The 20,271-nt window shown below is 49.4% G+C and overlaps 3 protein-coding genes across 3 annotated transcripts; all 3 read right to left on the reverse strand.

Annotated features, from left to right (window-relative positions):
• Positions 1 to 340: 340 nt before the first annotated feature.
• LOC110290177 (epididymal-specific lipocalin-5) lies at positions 341 to 3,458 on the reverse strand. The gene is made up of 6 exons (XM_021156670.2): positions 3,342 to 3,458; positions 2,983 to 3,119; positions 1,346 to 1,425; positions 740 to 844; positions 485 to 586; positions 341 to 399 (listed from the first exon to the last, which is right to left on the reverse strand). The coding sequence occupies exons 1-6, from the start codon at positions 3,456 to 3,458 to the stop codon at positions 341 to 343; spliced, it is 600 nt and encodes a 199-aa protein (XP_021012329.2).
• A 2,433-nt stretch (positions 3,459 to 5,891) lies between these two features.
• LOC110290478 (epididymal-specific lipocalin-8) lies at positions 5,892 to 8,324 on the reverse strand. Its single transcript, XM_021157029.2, has 6 exons — positions 8,232 to 8,324; positions 7,171 to 7,301; positions 6,647 to 6,717; positions 6,246 to 6,350; positions 6,077 to 6,166; positions 5,892 to 5,983 (listed from the first exon to the last, which is right to left on the reverse strand). Exons 1-6 carry the CDS (start codon positions 8,322 to 8,324, stop codon positions 5,892 to 5,894), a joined length of 582 nt encoding a protein of 193 aa, XP_021012688.2.
• A 4,439-nt stretch (positions 8,325 to 12,763) lies between these two features.
• Lcn15 (lipocalin 15) lies at positions 12,764 to 16,657 on the reverse strand. The gene is given in 3 exon segments (XM_021156517.1): positions 12,764 to 12,872; positions 15,537 to 15,710; positions 16,443 to 16,657. Coding segments are annotated over 3 exon segments (498 nt in total).
• Between the last annotated feature and the right edge of the window lie 3,614 nt (positions 16,658 to 20,271).

Here is a 20,271-nt window from a genome sequence, read left to right on the forward strand (position 1 = left end):
GCACTCACTGGCCAGGGTCACAGGCTAGGGTCCTGTTGTTCCAGGCTTTGGCAAAGCCTTAATTTCTATATCTGAAAAATGAGTCATATCTAGGGGGTAGGTTGTGGTAATGAGGACATGCTGGTGCTCAGGGCTGGATATAGAGAACCCTAAGATATCCAACAGGGTCCATTTCTCCCCCCATGACCCCCCCCCCTCTGGAACTTGGATCGGCCTACTCCAGTAAATGTGATCAGACACACTACCCAGCTACCCACAGATACCAGACCAATGTAAGCAAATACCTTTCCTGATGTGACAGAAAGGACATGTGAAGGAGCCCCCTGCCCACCCTGGGTGCTCAACACAGGCCCAGCTTTGTTCGGGGACTCACCGATTGCAATGCGTTCACACAGGTTACTGTGGACAAAAGCCAAGTGAAGGGGCAGCACAGGTTCAGGTCTGACCCATCCCTGAGGCCCTGACCCCAGTGAGGCCTACTCACAGTCATGCTTGAGAGTGTGTATATCTGTTTCTGAAAACCCATGCTTCAAGGCTATCTTCTGGAAATTATTCAGAGCTTCCCCATTGTTGTCCAAGCTCCGGCCTGCAGGTGAAATGGGACAGGGCTTCTATATCACAGACATTCTCCCTCCCTGATGTAGCCCTGGGATTCTCTCCTATCCCCACCCAGACAATAAGATGAGTCATAGGAGGGGTTACCCTCACCCCATCCCAGATGGGTCTAGGCTGGGCTTACTGTACAGTTTCATGGCTCGATGTACTGCCCCGGCCACCAGAGAGGTGACATCAATCACGGTATACGTCATGTAGTCTGTGGCTACAACAACAACTTCTTTCTCTCCTGGGAACAGAGGAAAATTCTAGGCATCACCTTACCTGTTGGTCAGGGCTCTCTGTTCCTAGCTGTGTTTCTGCTTGGCACATATGCACACACAAGCATGTACCCAAAACATACTGGGACAGCCTGAAGTGGGCCTTGAGAGTCTGGGTAACCTTCCAAATCAGAAAAGAGGGCAGGAATCCCCAGGGACCCAGATAAATGAACACTGAATCACGCCTCCTTAGGATTTCAGAGAGGAGGCTGCCAAAGCCCTGGCAAAGGTAGGCGAGGCTGAGGCCAGTTGCTGTAGTGGCATCTGCCCCGGCTCCTGACATCTGGGCATGGTACTAAGCTCACGGCCTTGTACTCAGAGGTTCAGCCAAGTTACACCAGACAGCACCCCCAGTGAGGCTGTGTCCTCCTCTCACCCCTAACCAGAACAGTGGTAAGTACACAATGAGAGTCAACCAAAGTGCCCCAGATAGACCACAGCACCCACCAATCTTGGGACAGCATTCTTGCCTGATATTCTGGTGACTTTGTACTTCGCTGAACCGTCCACCTGAGTGGCTGCAACCTTCTCCAGCACACAGTGGCCCTCACTACAAAGACAAGTAAGGCAGGCCAGTCTGTAATCCCAACACTGGAAGGTGAGGGTACTGAGTCAAAAGGATTGCAGTCTGAAGCCAAGTTGGGCTATATATCTAAGTTGGAACAGCCTGGGCTATACAGACAGACAAAGAGGATAAAAAGTGTGTCCCTCAGTGGCAGTGGTACCTCAAACTGTGTTCTTCAGACGCAAGTGTTACATTATTCCTCAGAGACAGTATCCCTCAGATGTGTGCACAGCCCTGGGCAGCCTGGGCTAGACAGACAGACAGAGAGGTGTGGGAAAGAATGAAAGGAAGGGGAAGGAAGGTAGGAGACTACTAGCCATCTGCCTGAGGGTACAGGGTGGGTGATGCAGGAGTCCAGACACCAGCCACATTTGGTTGAGCCTAATGTCTTCTGAGCCTATGACCCCAGAGAACAGGACCCCTACCCAGCGGCTACCCAGGGAGATGATGGAGCTGGAGTCAGGAGAAGTGGCTATGGAAATGTCCCCGGTGATTCCACCTGAGCATTCACTTACTAGTGCTGAGAATTAGCATGTGTATACAGTGTCACACTCATGTCTGAAGAACACCGTCTGAGGTACAGGAGCAAACACACCTAAGAGACCCACTCAGTGACACTGAGGGACAAACTTCCTAAAGTGAAGAGATACACGTTGGGGGAGAGAGTTACTGAGGGGCACACTTCATGGTAGAGGGACATACATATGTAGGAGCATGCTGAGGAGCAAAGACATATATGTGATGTCCATAGTCTCTGAGTAACAGAGTCACACACAGCTGAAGAACACAATATTGAGGTGAAGAGACATGCTTAGGTCTGAAGGACACATATTCTGAGAGTCAGGGACATACTCTGATATAAGCATATTCATCTTGTAGGACACACATTAAGATGACAGGATACACATCTGAAGGTACACACTCTGAGGACCATGGTAATATACATATGATGACACACTCCTTGGGGATCAGGGACATGCATGATTGAGGGAAGCAAGGTCATACATCCGAGGGCCACTTTGGGATGAAAGTACACACTTTAAAGGGACCTTCTGAGACCATGTCTTTGTGGAAGAATCTGGCTTCAACTTGTGGAACCGGAAGGTGTCTCCTGGCCACTCGATACATGTGAACTTTGACAGGGCTGGATTGAGTACCAAGATGAGGAGATAACACGGGTCAACCTTACCTCCCTTCTCAGACCTTGACATCTGTCTGTCAGAAGCTGACATGTCTCATGACCCTGGAGCTAGGAAACTGGACCTTAAGGCTGTCTGGTCAGCTACTCGCTTTACTCAGAGTCCAGGGTGACAGGCGGAAGGCCATAGAGTTGTAGGTCAGCCCCTAAACTGACTTGGTAGACAATGAAACATCCACAATGCCAAAGATGTCTGGCCTCATCTGAAACGGTTGCCTCCCCATCCCCCTCTACTGCTGAAGCTGCAGCACAGATGTATGCAGAGGTATCTCTGGGGAAAGCCTAGAGCACTGTACAGACTGCCCCAACTTCCCTCTATGGCCATAGATAAAGCCTTAACTCACTTGTAATAGGTGGTGGTCAGAGCCAGAAGGTTCTCTTTCAGCTCGACCACCATGGCTCCCATCTTCTCCTCCTTGTGTGCCAAGCCGTATGCACCCATCTTGGAGGCAAGGGCAATTTCATACCAGAAGCCTAAAAACTAGGGGATAGGGAGTAGAGAAAGGAACTACTCAAGTGTACCATCATCCAGGACCTAAGACCCTGGGGGCCATTCTCTGCCCCTCCTTTCCAAGGGATGCCAACAGTCTAGAAAGATCTAAGTAGTAAAGGGTTCTACATGGTAGAGTACTGAAGGTTGACTCTGGGCAGGACCCAACCCCCATAGAAAGCACTGAGCCTGGCCCACTGTAACTGTGACTACCTTGCTTACGTCGAAGTCCTTCACCACTGCAGCCTCTGTGCCAGCTGCCAGCCCCACACACAGTCCCAGCAAGGTGAAGAGCATGATGCTCTCCATATGCCTAGCAACTGAGCACATGGGTTCAGCTCCCCACCAGAAGCCATAGCCTTTGGCTCAGAGCCTCTGGACTTTATATCCTTCCCTGTGGATGCTTGGAATCTGCATAGAAGGTTCTCATAGGTGGGTTGGAAGCACACTGTAAACCAGTCAAGTGGATCACCCACCTGCTAGATAGTGGGACCCTAGGGGACCGCCTCCAGGAGACACAGATCTTGCCTCTGGGTGTCCACTCATGTATGCATCTATCCATCCACTCAGTAATTGAGCTTATTCTTTCCAGATGTGTGGGTGACAGAGCAGGTTCCACCAAGGCTCCTTGGCAGGCTTTGGTCATAGGCACAGGGACACAACTCTGTCAGCTGTAGCAGGTGACCCAGGCATCAGATGCCTGGAGATGGCGGGGGCAGGACTGAGGGCAACTAGAGCCATTCATGGTTGAATCTGTGCAGCTCTGTGTCCAGCAGACTGAGACTCTTAAGGAGTGGGCCAGAACATCGTAATCCCTCCAACCCTGTGACTGTCTTTCTAGTACTTTGAAGAAGCCATGGCAGTTAGCCAAGGGCACCAGATGATCAACCAACATGCCCGGGCTGAAGCCAGCACTGCTGCCCTGGCATTATCTTTACCCACAAAGTTGTCTTTATGGGCAGAGACCACAATTTCCAGCTTCCCGGTGAAGAGCTGAGCATATAGGGCCAAGCCACCTGTGCAGGCTCAACAGCAAAGAGACAGCCTCTTGTTATATCAACCCTGAGGTATAGCTCAGGCCCTGATCCTTCAGGGCACAGACAAGGATAGAGGGATATTGCCAACTATAGCCAGTGTTCAAGTTATAAGGAGAGGGAGAGAGGAGCCAGAGAGAAGGCATGAAGAACAGTTAAGAACTATAAAAATTATTCAGGGCTATAAAAATGTAGAAATGGATATCTACTGTAGACAGAAGTAGTGGCCCATTGGATTCTCTGGTAACCCAGCTAATGGTATGCTGCACCCTTTTTCTCCCTGACAGAAGCCAATGTTCCCAGCTCTTGAAACCAGTCAACCAGCTATTCTGAGGGAGCCCAGATCAAGCCAGGCAACCAGTGGGACTGTGCCCAGGCTCCTCTCCATCTCAGCCAGCCCCAGATGAGCAGCCAAGTCCCGAGTCCTCCCTGCAAACCTCAAAAGAATGTTGGGTCTGTTCAGAACTGAGCTGTCTTGATGCTGATAATCTCATGCTAGAATTTATGATTTGGAAGTGATCCCTGAAGGCCAATGAAGTAAGCTCTGGAACCTCTGGCACCAGGAGTTTTGCGCGGGCCGCTGTATAACCAGCAGTAAGGATCTGTACTCTTAGAAAGTCTCTGCGCAAAAAAAAAAAAAAAAAAAAAAAAGCCTCCTGTGTGTTGATCAAATAAACAAATCCTTCAGGATCTTGCTAACTGTATGCTGCCACACCTACCCTCCAAGATTCACACAGCAGCCACTGCAAAACCTTTGCCATCTGCCCACAAAGCTCCAGACGGTTCTCATCTTTGCTTGTAGCATCCTGGGGTGCCACCAGCACTTACGAGCAGGAGGGACACTGTCACAGAGTGAGAAGGGGAGACACTGGAGTCCATTGCCCCATGAGTGGGCCAGGGCAGTGTGGAGCAGGACCTTTCCACATGGGAGACTAGGACTGGCTGCCCCGTGTGTGAGGCACATTCACAATCATTCTCAGAAAATGCAGGGCTATTCCCTCCATCTGGGCCACAGAAGCATCCCATCGCCCCCCTTCCTGTCCCCAGGAAAAACGCCAGGCAGCATTTGGCAGCAGAATTTATTTGGAGCAGATGCAGAGGTTCTTCAGGCAGGAGCAGGAGAGGCCAGGTAGATGGGGCTGCAGCCACAGGCCTGGGCAGGAGCTACTCAGACCAGTCCCTGCAGGCAGAACAGCAGAGCTCAAGGCCGTGCATGGCCTCCAGGGACCTTAAGGCACTGGTCAAGTGTCACAAGCCAGGTCAAGTGTCACAAACCAGGTGCCTGGCACTCCAGCTGCCTAGCTTGGCAAAGCACTGGCTCTCTGAGCCTTGAAGTCTCTATCTGCAAAATGGGTTATAGTGTCAACCTCTGATGCATGGGCTGTGACAGTGAGGTTGAATAGGTCATAGGTTAGCATGGTGCTAGACACAGGAAACCCCAAGAGATCTAATAGAGCTGAACACCCCATCCCACCATCAGGACATGAAGGGTCAGAGCTGGCCCAGAACCCTGCAGAGTCTTGCTGCACAGAACAATACAAACAAGGGACCTCTCTTTGCTAACCTAGTTCTGTCCCACACCCAAGAGCCCAGCACGATAACTTGGGTCACATAGCAGATTGCTCTTTCCAAAGACTACAAAACAGATGGATCTGAAGCTGCCAGCTGGGGCTGTTGGTTGTCTTGGTCAGAGAAGAGATGGATGAACCCTCCTCTCCAGGATCAGGATCTAGTAGTACCAGCAGGGGCTTCTTGGGAGCCGAACTGTAGTGTAGACCAAGGGTAGTGGACTCACCTCTTTCAAGAGCTCAGCACACCTCCCTGCACGATAGAACAGCATTAGTAGAGTCAGGAGGGCATCAGACCCCATCACAGGAGCCTGGTACAGCATCCTCCCCGAGATGCTATACTCACCATGTCGGGCCAACATGTAAAGGCCTTGGTCTGCTGTCATTTCCCGGAACCGCCAGAAGCCTGGCTCATCCTCGTTCTCAAGGCTCCGAGCTGTGGGGCACAACAGAGTGGGGATGGCAGCCCGAAGGAAGGCAGCCGCAGGGCAGAGCCCAGCCCAGGCAGAACTTACTGAAATACTTGAGCACATGGAAGTTTCTACCCTGCCAGAGCAGGGTCAACTTCAGGATGGTGTAGCGCTCGTAGTCCGTGTCCAGCACGTGGATCTCCCTGTTACCTTCAGGAGTGGCAGTGGCAGGGTTAAGGAGGCTTGCTCAGACCTGAACACTCCAGGGAGCCGACCTTGAAGGCTGGATTTGCAGAATCTAACTCCTTTCTATTTCTGCCTAGTGCTGGGACCTGCCTGTGACATCTGAGAAGACAACTTCTGAAGGTCAACCCAGTACACTAGTAGAGATGAGGGGGCTGGAGTCCAGGGCCTGAGAATCCTAGGAAGGGCACGGAGAGCGAGGCCAGGGAGAGATGTCCAGGCTCAGACAGCTGCAACTTCAACAACAAGGCAACAGTACTTACCAGGAAAAGCAAATTCCCCCACAGTGTCTCTTTCTGAGCCCAGTGAACTTTCTGTCACACAACTTCCTGAGCTGAAAAGCAACATACTGCTTGTTAAGGACCTGCCAGCCTGCATTCTACCTTCTGGGCACATTCCTGGGTGCTGTACACATTCAAAAAGGATGCTGTCAAGCTCATAACCGTGCTGGAGTCTAAGGTCCATGCAGAAGGGGCCATGCATGGGGCAGGGCTGCCCCAGCCTCGCTCCTTCAGAGAATCAGGTAACCTCTACTACCCACTCTCCCTTATAAAGCAATAGGGCTTTATCTAAAGTCTTTGCTTACATTTTGGTAGAAAGGCAGATCTAAGAGCCTGAGATCTAGCTTTCTCTGGGGTTGGAAGACCCAAGCAGATAGACATGGAAAAGGCTAGCCCACATACTGACGATCCCATCACTTTAAGGGGTATAGCCTTGTCTAATTTCAACTACATATATGGCTCTTCCTTCCCAGCAGGCCACATCCCTAGTGACCCAAGCCTCTTACCTGTTGTACACGGCTTTCACGGTGACGTTCCCCCCACTGAAGGTGAGGAACAAGCCCTCTACCCTCCTTTGAGCCTTCAGCACCAGTTTTTGGTCAGAAGCAATAGCCACTTCCTTCCAGAATCCTGCAATCTAGAGAACAGAACTAGAGGTATCCCTGGCTTTGCTCAGCCAAGCTGAACTGGGTCTCCAGCCCCTAGGCTGGAGAGGGTGTTTCAGGGACACTCGGGCAGCAGTGGATGGGCTTGAGGGGCAATCCATAGTCATGAGACTGGAAGCCACTTATTCTCAGCCGAGTTTTCCTTCCCAGGGGGGAAATGTCCCTTCCAGAAGATACTGACACAATGTTCATTCCTGGTTTGCCAGGAGACCTTTCCAGCAAGGGTGTAGGGAGCAAGCATCCAGGCTTACAGCTTTCATACTGAATGAAGCATGATTCTACTAATCTCAGCCTCCCCAGGATCATGATCTCCTGCAGTGGCAATGTTCTCAGAGCACAGGACATCACCTGAAACCTTTAGAAACTCATTACTGTTGCAAGAGACAATAATCTATATTCCCCCAAAGCCTGACCCCTCAGACTTTACAGTATGAGTCTGGAAATCTCAGGAAGAATGGGGGATTGGGGCATAGAAGGAAGAATTCAAGCAACAAGCTGTCTGCTCTGGAGAAGTCCTCTTCTGGCTCCACAGTGCACAGGGATAGGGTCTTAGGAACCCTATGAACCAGGAAGCAGGAAGGGACCCCAAATTTGTAAATCATCAAGGACCCTTGAAGTGACCAGCTTGAGGACAGCAACTCTGCCTCAAGACAGGTGGAACATGAGAGAACTCAGAGAGGGGAGAGATCCACAGACCTCAGAGGTCTAGTAGGGACTCACACTGCCTGCTGTCTTAGGGATGGAGGCCTCAAGAGTAGGTCTGGCCCCTGACAGCTAGGCTGCAACCAACAGGAGTTAGATTGAAGGGAAGAGAGACTTCAATGGTTGTACACTCTGCTCCCTCCCTGTCCAACTTTCCATTAAGCCCCAGTAGTGCTTCGAAGCCAAGAAGAAAGAGGCACCTTCTCTGGTACAAGCTCCACCCTGGTAGCCTCTGCTTGTAGCAGGAACACCAGGAAGAATCCGCAGACATTGCTCAGCAGCCTAGCTTCCATGTCAGGGCCTGGCTTGTGGCTTCTGTTTATGCAAGGTGGGAGCTTATATTTGGAGAGTGTGCAAGCATGTGCAACCACTTAGAGAATGTCATTGGACAAAGCTGGCTGCCAGCTGCTCAGAGACTCAGCTTCTGCTCAAATGCTATCAACCCACATCCAGAGAGGAGTTGGACCAAGCTAAGATGACAGTTAAGCTGCCTCCATCCTAGCATGTGGACAGTGATGAACTATGCAGTAAGACTGCACCAACCAAATCCAGCCCCATGCTCTGAGCTATGACCTGGACAAGCTATTTATCTCAGTTTCTCCATTTGTAACAATAAGCTTAAAACAATAACAAAATATTGAACTGGACAAGGAGGCCTGAGTCTCCGACCAGGAACCTTACACCTTGCAGCATTCTGCACTTCCAGGACCACCCTCCATTCTGTGTGTGTGTATTTTTTTATATAGTATCTCTATCTGTGTGGTGTGTTATATATGTTTGTATGTGGTATCTGTGTATGTGTGTGTTATATATGTTTGTGGTATTTGTGTGTGGTATGTATGTTTGTATGTGGTATTTGTGTGTGGTATGTATGTTTGTGGTATTTGTGTGTCTGTGTGTCTCTGTGTATATAGTGTTCATGTCTTTGCTCTTGGTGGGGGAAAGCATACATATATTCACATGGATGTGGAAGCCAGAGTTCAACCTCAGGTGTTGTTCCTTTAGTACAAGTCACTTTGTGTTTTCATTTGTTTTGCTTCATTAGTTAGTTAGTTAGTTAGTTAGCTAGCTAGTTAGTTAGTTTATTGATTGGTTGGTCGATTGGCTGGTTACTTATTTTTTGAGACAGAGTTTCTTACTAACCTGAAGCGTGCTGAGTAGTCTAGGCTGCCTAGCCAGTGAGCCCCAGAGATCCCACTATCTCTGTCTGTCCAGCACTCACCATGTGATTTCAGATACACACCACCATGCCTGGCTTTTACATGGGTTCTGAAGAAAGTACTTTACCAGCTGAGCTATTCTCTCCTAACTCATCCCTTACACCGTCCTCACAGCCCACCCTAATGTCTTCTGTGCCTGGCTCCAGCCCCAACGACAAGGTTTTTCACACCTCTCAGAAACAAACACCTCTCAGACCACAGAGAATTTTTTTTTAAGGCAGACAACTTTTATCTTTAAAATCAACTTTATTTGTGATTGATACTAAAGCAAAGTCTCCCATTCTCTAGGGAAAAAAAAACTAAAAATATTAGTTTTTCTCACAATTGTCTATTTCCTCCAAATAAAAAGGAAAGAAACAGGATAAGCAGGGACCATGAAGCACCCTGAATGCAAAGCCCTCCCTAACTGACACCCCCAAAATGACTTAGTCACTTTGTGACCCAAATCTCTAACCCCCCAGCTTGTGTAGCAGAGAAATAGGTCTTGAGTATCCCAGGGCACCCCAAAACAGCTCTACCCAGGTCAGCACCCCTCATCCTGTAGGGACAGTCTCCAATCTTTTGGACCCACCTGGAGCTGCTCAGGACCTGGACAGCTCACAGGAAATCCACTGAAGCCCACCCTCCAGACAGAAGCAGGCACAGAAGACAGTAGGGTGGCCTGTGAGGACGGTGGAAGGGATGAGTTAGGAGAGAATGCACAGTGAGCACTAGAAGGAACCATCCAAAGACCTTGGGGCATCAGGAGGGAAGCTGAGGACCTGCTGGTCCCAACAACAGACTGACAAGCCAGGGCCCTTGGGGATACAGAGAAGGGTTTAGCTAGAGTGAGGGAAAGGGATGTGGGTGGATGGCACCTGGTTCTCTGGGTGACTGGCACAGGATGAGGGCAGCAGCTATGAGGGCTAATTGCTTCCAGTTCTTGTTGTCTGAGGACCACAGACAGATAAGTAATGGAGCAGAACCAGCCCCTTCCTGTTCCCCATGCCAGGCCTTTGAAGTAGAACTAGACCCACTGGAGAATGGGAATTCTGTGACATGAAGACAAGAGCAGTGACAATCCCTGGAAAGGAACCCCTGTACCCCACATCTTGTTCAAGAGCAGCACAGAGACTACATCACACCACCCCTGAATTTGCCCATCATGTGACTTTGAATAACCTGTCCAGCTTCTGTGCCTCAGTGTCTCAATCTGGGAAAAAAGAATGGATGCAGCTAGCTATGTGTATCCAGGAGATCTGTCATGGAAATCACATAACAGCTAGCCTAGCAAGGTCTTCAAGCACAGTGGCCACTGCCCTGACCTATTTCTTAGGCTCTCAGAAGTCAAAACCATTTGCCCAAGATCAAAGGAGGAGATGGGAATCAAAACCCAGACAAGATCAGCATTATGGTCCTCCTGCTGTTCCAGTTCATACATCCATACATACACTTTCTGAGACCCATGGGAGCCTAGAGCCTACAACCCATCCTCACTAGGCACCTCGGTTTCAACGACACTGTGACCTTGCGGATACCACATATGCTGTGCTCAGTCTTCCCTGTGGATGCAGCAACCTCCCTTCACCAAATTTGAATGAAACATCCTGCCCACTCTCTAGGAGAACCCTAAGTGGCCAGAGGGCTAGGATGAAGAAAGAGTTCACTATGATCTGCCCAAGGGCATCTCCAAAGGGTCAAAGAGCCATGCGGATGCTGAATCTGTTTATTGGGTGGAAGGAGAAGAGCAAGAGAAGGAACACAGGACGGAAGGAGGTGGGGCCCAAGAGGGTCTCTCGGTCCCTAAAGATCACAGTGAGAGTGATACTCTTGAGGTTGGCAACTCCAGGTTCATCCTACCCTAAAAGGGCACAATTACTCCATCACCAGTCTTTTGTCAAACATCCTCCATACTCCCCACAAGCTAGGCACTGCCCCCAAGGCTGCCAACCCACAAAGGCAAGGAAAGATAATTCTGTCACCAAAGCATCTATAAACCAGTAAAAACTTCCCACACTGCCCCTGACCCCAGACTAGAGATGCCTCTCCAAGTCACCTTCCCAGAGACCGTAGAGACCTGCCATACTTCTGGATCCCTAATTCATACAGGACTAGTAACCCCTAGGCCCTGCCAGGCCCTGGGCAGAGAGACCAAGACCATAGTAACAGAAAAAATGACAGGGTGATTTGACATTGAGTCTATCCTCTTACATTTTCAAAACTACCTGATAGTGGAGAATATGTAAGCTCAGCACAGGTGTTTAGATCCATGGACTGTCAAAACAGCAGGCATTCGGGGTAAGCAGGCAGGAGGAAAGGATAAGAGGCCTATCATGACCTGCAAAGTGCCAGCATGCAGAGAACTAGGAGGCTGGGAAAAGAACAAGAAATACCACAAAGTCTCCATCCCAGGATAAGCCATACGGTGTTACATCCACCCCCTCTATCCAGTGACTTTTATACACTCACATGTCATCTACTACTGTGGCTTTGTGAGTGCCAAAATTGTTAGCAATGAGCTTGGGTAGGAATTGGGCAGCTTTCTGCCATGGTTTGATTGGGTAGGCCTCCCCATGAACCTGCCTGTATCAAGATGCCAAGGACTTCTACCCTAACCCTGTAGTGGAGCAGTAGATGAAAAATAGTTCTGCCCTCTCAAGGTCCTTGGGAACAGGTTGATACAATTAAAGATATGGTACAAGCCCTGAGAAGGGAGGGCTAAAGGTTAGTAAAACATGGGGTACACTGGATTGACCAGTATCCCCCACCCAGAACCTCCAAACAATATCTTACTTGAAGACAAGGTTTCTGCAGACAGAAACCTTGGTTAGGGATCTCAGATGATCCTTAGGTTCAGGTGGCCCTAACCCAAAGACAGCATCCTTATGAATGGAAGAATTCAGACACAGATAGGCAGAAGAAAGAGGCAGATATTAGTGATGCAGTCAAGATTAAGACTGCCCAGAACAGAAGATAGGCCAGAAGCTGGGGGTTAGGGGTGCGGGTTGGCAAGAGCCCTCCTCTAGCCTCCACACACATGGATTCCTGACTTCGGTCTCTTGGACTAAAAGAGAATTCTTTCTGTCTCTTTGCCTTGGCTTATTATGATGGCCCCAAGAAACCAGGGTGGCATCTTCTATCAGACATGTCTAAGCTAAAACCATAAGCATGAGAGTCGACAGGTAGTAGGGACCACAGATTTCAGGGATAGGATCTTGCTGACCCAAGCTCAGAAGAAAACTCACCCTGCACATAGCCCGAGAATGTTGGCACTGGTCACTCAGGACACCTGAGTACCTCCATATACAGAGAAACACCCATGAGAAGATCATTGACTTTCCTCCTTTCTCTCAGACACACCCCCTAGGAGTTTGGGTCCTGCTCACTCCTACAATCCCCACAGAGCTGGTTAGAGAATCATCCCCATCAGGGGCTCCTCACCAGTGCTGGAGACAGAAGGGGGTCTAGGCAATTTAGACCTACACGCTCCAGAACTGAAGGGATGACCCAGGCATGTGCTCTGGTGGGTTAGCTCAACTAGTAACTGATTTGGGTGGCATTACCATCATGTTACTCAGGAGCCCCATTGTTGGGTAGAAGTCTGAAAAGGCCTTGAGGGCCTGGGGACTGGGGCCTTAGGACCTTTGCGATGCAGAGAAACGATTATGTGTGAACCCTTCACAGGGGCTGTGACAGAGGCAAAAAAGGAGTTAGTAAAGAGTCTCCTAGTTAAACAGAGGAATCTCGAATGGCTGAGAAGCCCTTAAGGAAATGTTCAACATCCTTAGTTATCAGGGAGATGCAAATCAAAAGGACTCTGAGATTCCATCTTACAATTGTCAGAATGGGTAAGATTCAAAAACTCAAGTGATGGGCTGTAGAGATGGCTCAGTGGTTAAGAGCACTGACTGCTCTTCCAAAGGTCCTGAGTTCAAATCCCAGCAACCACATGGTGGCTCACAACCATCTGTAATGAGATCTGATGTCCTCTTCTGGTGTGTCTGAAGACAGCTACAGTGTACTTAGATATTTATTATTATAAATAAATCTTTTTTTAAATCTTAAAACAAAACCAAAAAACCACCTCAAGTGACAGGATATGGAACACAATAAACACTCCTCCATTGCTGGTGGGAGTAAAAACTGGTACAACCACTCTGAAAATCAATGTGGCAGTTTCTCAAAAAAATGGAAATAGTTCTACACCAAGACCCAGCTATATCACTCCTGGGCATATACCCAAAAGATGCTCCACCATCCTACAAGGACACTGGCTCAACTATGTTCATAGTAGCTTTATTCATAATAGTCAGAAACTGGAAACATGCTAGATATCCCTCAACTAAAGAATGGGTTTTTAAAAATGTTTTTTAAAACATCTACACAAAGGAATACTACACAGCCATTAAAAACAAGGAAATCATGAATTTTGGAGGCAAATGGATGGAACTTGATAATATCATCCTGAGTGAGGTAACCTAGAACCAGAAAGACCTGTATGATATGTACTGACTTATAAGTGGACATTAGCCATAAAGTGAAGGATAACCATGCTACAGTCTACAGACCCAAAGAAACCAGGTAACAAGGAGGGCCCAAGGGAAGATGTGTGAATCTCACTCAGAAGGGGAAACAAAATATTCATTGGAGGTGCATGGAAAGAGGGAACTGGGTGGGAGAGGAGGAGAGGAGAAGAATGGGGATGGCTATCAGGTGTGGGAAGAGGTGGTCGGGAGAGGGCTGGGACAAAGAACGGAAATTGATGTGGGGGTGCATCTCTGGGATAAGCTTGAGACCTGGAACTGGGGTCAGGGGGAGGCTCCAGGGAGTCTATGGGGTGACCCTAGCTGAGACTCCTACCAGCAGGGCATATAGAGACTGGAGTGGCCACCTCCTGTAGCAAAGTGGGACTTCAGTGGAAGGAGGGGGACATCAACCCACCCACAAAACCTTCAACCCAAAATTTGTTCTGCCTATAAGATGTACAGGGATAAAGATGGAGCCAAGATTGAGGGAATGGCCAACCAATGACTGGTTCAACTTGAGACCCATTCCGTGGAAGAGAGTCAATTCCTGTTCATGATACTCTGCTATGCTTACAGACAGGAACCTAGCATAACTATCTCTTGAGAGGCTTCCATCCAGCAGTGGATGGAAACAGATGCAGAGACCCACAGCCAAACATCAGGCAGAACTAGGGGAGTCTTGTGGAAGACTTGGGGGTAGAATTGAGTGAGCCACAGGGGTCAAGAACACCACAAGTCAAGACTGAACTACCAACCAAAGAGTATGCAGGGGCTGAACCTAGGCCCCTACACATCTGTAGCAAATGTGCAGTTTGGTCTTCATGTGGGTTCTCTAACAATTGGAGCAGAGCTGTCTCTGACTCTGTTGCCTGCTGGATTCCCTTCCCCTAGCTGGGTTGTCTGGTTGGGAGAGGATGCACTTAGTCCTGCTGCAACTGGATGTCCCAGGGATGGAGGGTGGAACCTAAGGAAGGGGACATACCTTCTTTGAGGAGGACCTGTAACAGTGGGACTGGGACTAAAGGAGGGATGTGGGGGTATGATCAGGATGTAAAGTGAATAAAGAAATGAGGAGAAAAAGAGTCTCCTAGCCTCATACCACTTCCTGGAGCCCTAATAGCACAGCTGTTGGCTGTGTACTGTCTCTCTACAAAACCTATCCAGGGCTAGGCTTAATGTCAACATGCACACACACACACACACACACACACACACATTTTACAGCCTCTTCTCATTTCACCCAAGGTCCTAATGGAGGCCAGCGTGCTCTCTTTACTCTAAGCCATGTCTCCTCAAATATCTTTCCCTGCAACTCTCCTCCCACCCCCAGTCCCTGGCTGTCACTTCTCCATTTTGGGAAGTGGGAAAAATTTAAAGTAGAATCGGCCTCAGTATGGGGAAGGAAGGAAGGATTCCCACCCTAAAGAGGTATCTGTGTGGTTGGTCCTCAGGGACCTCTGTCAGCAAACCCTTCCTGGTGAACAGCTGAGGGAGGTTTCCCCAACTACTCACTGCCACCCATCTCCACCTACCATCCACCACGCCTGTCCTAACCAACATGTCCCAGATAGATGAGATCGGGGTAAGGAAAAGGGCGGAGCAAGTCTTAAGGGATGAGATGTGGGACAATCCCAAGCATTACCTAAAGAGGGGGCAAGGAAGGAGTGAGGAGAAACTGGATAGGGCCAGAGAGGAGGGGGGTTCTGGGGAAAACAGTGGGTTGAGGGGGGGTGGGGACACAGAGAGGTGAGGTGGGATCAGGAATACGGGAAATGCAGACTTCTCACTGTAGAGCTGTACCATGGTGCTAAGCAGGTCTTCCAGCTTCTTGTTGATATAGGCCACTTCGAAGGAGCTACAATCAGTATCAGAGATGCACACATCCAGGTAGTCCAGGACTGGATAGGAAGTGGCAGAGGTGGATCCACCCCTGCTATACCGCACAAGTGAGATGCTGGAGAGGGAATGTGTATATGGACTAGGGCTCTCTTCAGGGGTGCCTGATGAAAGCCCCTCAGATGCTTCCATGCACTACAATAGTTTAAATAAAGCCCAGTGCAGGGTTACTACCCACCTCAATGGTTTATGTTCCCAGATGAGAGACACACACACAGCCGTTAAATTTAATATGCCTTAAGCAACACAATAGCTAGGCAACTGCCTAACCTTCATGCTGTTAGAATCTACCTCGTATCAATAAATCCAAGTTATTACTTACTATTTCCATGTTCCATCTTGGCTGCTCTTGACCCAGTTGAGCTGCCCTCTGGGTCATGTTCTCTTGGCCCCTTTACATGGCAGTTCTGCTTCTCCCTCCTACACCTTATTACCTTTCATGGCGACCTCTGAGTCTCCCTCCTTCCTCCTCTTCCCGGTCCCAAGTCTGGGAACCCTAAACCCCACCCATGCCTCTCCTCTCCAGCTATTAGCCACTGGCATCTTTATTTACCAATCAGAATGAACTGGGGGAAGATTCCCAGAAGCTACAAGCTGACTCCAAATCTTGAAGGCCAGTACTTAGTATTAGAATACAAGCAGTGTTAGGCCAACCTATTATACTCCCAGAAGGCTTCCTGATCCCCAACAAGACCTATCTGGAACTCAGAAGTGCCCCCTTGGATCCTATCCTCAGGTATTAACCATCAACCTAGTTACAGCCATTCCCCTGGAGGGATATAGCCATTACTCCCTGCTGGAGTACTTGGCCCCTTTCATGCCAGCCGGCCCACAGGCTAGGAACCCTATGAGGATATGGAGGTTATCCTCCATAAAGGCACTGACAGCTCTGGTGGACGTCAGCACATAGTCGAGGAAGACATTGCAGTAGGGTACCATGGCAATGACCCACCAGAGACCTGTGGACTTCAGGATGGTTCTGTGACTACAGGCCAGTAACTTCATGTGGATCTCCTTGCCCAGAAACCCAGGGACAAGCCAAAGACCAGAGAAGCAAGGGCCTGTGTGAGGTCGCACAGTGAGAGTCTCTGCCAAGATGGTACCACTGATCACCTTGAGCCTCTATTTCTCACAGCAGAGTTGCCCACAAATGGCATGTGTCTGGGTCTAAAGCTTCTCTTCACTAGTTTCAGCTGAAGCTGGGTCCATCCCAACCTGGGCACAGCGGTAGGCCTAGTACCTTCTTGGTTGCAGTAAGACCCCAGCCTTACTTGAGCTCAGAAGCTTGAGCCTCAGAAAGGAATGGGATCCAGCTCAGTGGGACTAGCCCTATCCCTACACCTGCTCACCAGCCCTGGCACCCAAGTCACCCAGCCCCAGTGGCACTGGCTTTATAGACCAACACAACCCTGGGTTTGGTTTTGGGGGATGAGGAGAAGGCACCTTTGAAACCCAGGTCACAGAGATGACAAAGGCTCTCTCACATTGTCAGGACTTAGATCCCACACACCTCTGTCCATCTGCTAGCCTGTTTAGATACAGAGGGATGCTGGGAAACAGGCAGGTTTTGGTTTGCCTTGGCAGTACTACCATGCTTACCACTAGGATATCGGGTACTATCTGATCCTCCCTGCCTCTCTCTCATATCCAACTTTGAGCTGGGATCACTTCTGGGCTTGTTTCTAGGCCTCATCCTGGGGCACAGCTTGTACCAGCACAGCTCTGAGACAGCCCTGGGCAGCCTCCCTCCAGTTACCACCAGCTGGGCCTCCTACAAGCAGGAGGGGCTGGGCAGCACTTAAAGTGGACTATGGTAACAATGGCTACCTTATCACTAGTTTCAGAAGTGTGCATGTGGAAATGGACATCAGGGAGGCACAGGACTGGTGAAGGCCAGAACCAGGAAAGGTCTCTCTAAGTGACCTTTGTCACCACAGAGTACCTATGGACCCTGGCCTCCAAGCACACCACCCAGAACCCTCTAATCAGAATTCAGGGTCCATTAGAGAGACCAGATCCATAAGTCATCCAGGGCGCTGCAGACAAAGCATTGGATCAGAGAAAGACCCTCAGTGACCCTAAGAGATGGAGGAACAGGGCCAAGGGCTTGACACTTCTGAGACATTTCATGTGTCACCAATGTCACAGGACAGAGCAGATAAAGCCTTCCAGGAAAGGATAACCAAGGGACTGAAGTCAGACACTATGATGAACTCTGGAGATTCAATAATAAAAAGCAAGCCAACAGCATGTCATCAAAAAAGGTAAAAGATCTGAGGGCTGGGGAAGGCTCAGTCAGTAAAGTGCTTGCCACATAAGCATGCGGACCTGATTTGGATCCCCAGGGTTCACATGGGAAACTGGACACAGCAGTGAGGGTCTATAGTCCTAGCACCAGAAAGGCAGAAGCAGGTGGGTCCTGGAACTCCGTGGTTAGCCAACCAAGGCACATTAGTGAGCTCCAGCGTCAAGGAGAGATCCGACCTCAATAAACAAGGTGGGGAGACCCAACCTTAACCCCTGGGCTCTGCATGCACACACAATCACATGCATGTGTACATACATAAATATGTGCACACATATAATGTATTCACAATACATTCACATGCATGTGTGCCAAAGAGTTGAAAAGACCTTCCACTGAGGAAGATATCCAGACTGGAAATGATCAGAGGACAAGATGCCGATTGTCAATCATCAGAGACATGGAAGTATACATCGGCTTGAGAGCCAGATGCGCATATCAGAATGGTTAAAGCTTTCTAAGACATGCCCAGTACTGGTGAAGATGAGGAACAGTGGGACCCCTCCCATGCTGCCGAGGAGAACAAGATGATCACATTCAGAAAACATGCCATGAGAACCCCCTAAGCCATGAGAACCCCCTAAGCCATGAGAACCCCCTAAGCCATGAGAACCCCCTAAGCCATGAGAACCCCCTAAGCCCAAAGCAGCACTCCCGGCGAGTTTACCAAAAAGAAATAAGAATTCAGGCTTACAACAAACCAACGTACACTGCCTATTAACAATCACTAGAAGTAGAACAGCTGGGTGCCCTCCACAGCGACCACACTGTAGTTCATCCCTGTGGCAGAAGCTGCTCAAAACTAAATGTAGGGAGCCCTGCGATGTGTCAACATATCAATGTGGCAAACGTGGCAGCATGGCCACCTGTCTTAGTCAGGGTTTCTGTTCCTGCACTAACATCATGACCAAGAAGCAAGTTGGGGAGGAAAGGATTTATTTAGTTTACACTTCCATGTTGCTGTTCATCACCAAAGGAAGTCAGAACTGGAACTCAAGCAGGCCAGGAACCAGAAGTTGATGCAGAGGCCATGGAGGGATGCTGCTTACTGGCTTGCTTCCCCTGGCTTGCTCAGCCTGCTCTCTTATAGAACCCAAGACCACCATCCCAGGGATGGCACCACCCACAGTGGGCCCTCCCACTCTTGATCACTAATTGAGAAAATGCCTTACAGCTGGATCTCATGGAGAGATTTCCTCAAGGGAAGCTCCTTTCTCTGTGATAACTCCAGCTGTGTCAAGTTGACACATAAAACCTGCCATCACACCATCTCAAATGACTCACTGAGGGAAAGGAGCCACTTTGAGAAGTCTGCAGTTGCCTTTCTCCTTTTGTATGACATTCTAGAATAGGCCGAGCCACAGGGACTGAACATGGCTTGCTGATGTCAAGGGTTGGAGAGAGAAGTGTGAGGAAGCTCTTGGGGGAGGGGGGGCTAGGAGCCTGAGAGCTGGAGGTGGGAGCTGTTGGGAGCCTGAGAGCTGGGTTGGGGTGGCTGGGGGAGCCTGAGAGCTGGGAGTGAGAGCTGTTGGGAGCCTGAGAGCAGTGCTTCCATGACCCCATCCATATCTCTGGACCCAGGTAGGCAAATCCTACTGTCTGTAAATTCGGTCTCAGTGTTTGCAAAGCAAGTGAAATCATTTCCTTGTGTGCCATTTCACCTGGAGGTTTCCCACAGCTGCAACCTGACAAAAGCAACTTCAGGAAGGAGAGAGGGCTCGTGTGACTCACAGTGCAAGGTTGGGTCTGTCATGGCAGGGAAGTCATGTGTGTCATGGCTTCAGGAGCCTAAAGCATCTGGAAGATGAGCAATAAATTCACTCTAGATGCACTCTGTATAATTTCTCTGTCTCTGTCTCTCTCTCTGTGCACCCACACACACACACACACCACAGACCTGAAAATGAATTTTCATGATCCCAGTCCCTAATTCATGATCTGACATGTGAAAAGTATGAATGATAGATAGATAGATAGATAGATAGATAGATGATAGATAGATAGATAGATAGATGATAGATTGATTGATAGATTGCCTACTGTTGCTGTTGCTGAAGTCTAGGGTCTCTAGCACAGTAGCGCTTGCTGCTGACAGGACACATGTGGCAGCAACATCTTCATTGTCCTTCGGAGCAGCTGGTGTTCCAGACCCCGACCACTAGCCCTGCCAGTCAGACCCCCTGCACCCTCTTCTTGGTGTCCAGAACAGGTCATGACAGGACCTCCAATATATACTATGGTTCATCTCCTCAGTGAAGAGCTGAACAAGCCATCTTTCTCCACAGAAGGTCAGCAGGCAGGGCTCAGGACCAGA

Source organism: Mus caroli, unplaced genomic scaffold, assembly GCF_978045245.1.
Source record: "Mus caroli unplaced genomic scaffold, Mus_caroli_1 scaffold_2, whole genome shotgun sequence".
Taxonomy (NCBI): domain Eukaryota; kingdom Metazoa; phylum Chordata; class Mammalia; order Rodentia; family Muridae; genus Mus; species Mus caroli.

Coding starts and splice junctions, on each gene's coding strand:
- LOC110290177 (XM_021156670.2), bottom strand. CDS start 3,458: ATGTGCTCAGTTGCTAGGCATATGGAGAGCATCATGCTCTTCACCTTG. Junction 1,426..2,982: donor CTGACCACCACCTATTACAA/GTGAGTTAAGGC, acceptor TTGTCTTTGTAG/TGAGGGCCACTGTGTGCTGG. Junction 400..484: donor ACACACTCTCAAGCATGACT/GTGAGTAGGCCT, acceptor TTTTGTCCACAG/TAACCTGTGTGAACGCATTG.
- LOC110290478 (XM_021157029.2), bottom strand. CDS start 8,324: ATGGAAGCTAGGCTGCTGAGCAATGTCTGCGGATTCTTCCTGGTGTTC. Junction 6,351..6,646: donor GGGGGAATTTGCTTTTCCTG/GTAAGTACTGTT, acceptor CCACTCCTGAAG/GTAACAGGGAGATCCACGTG. Junction 5,984..6,076: donor TTACATGTTGGCCCGACATG/GTGAGTATAGCA, acceptor TCTATCGTGCAG/GGAGGTGTGCTGAGCTCTTG.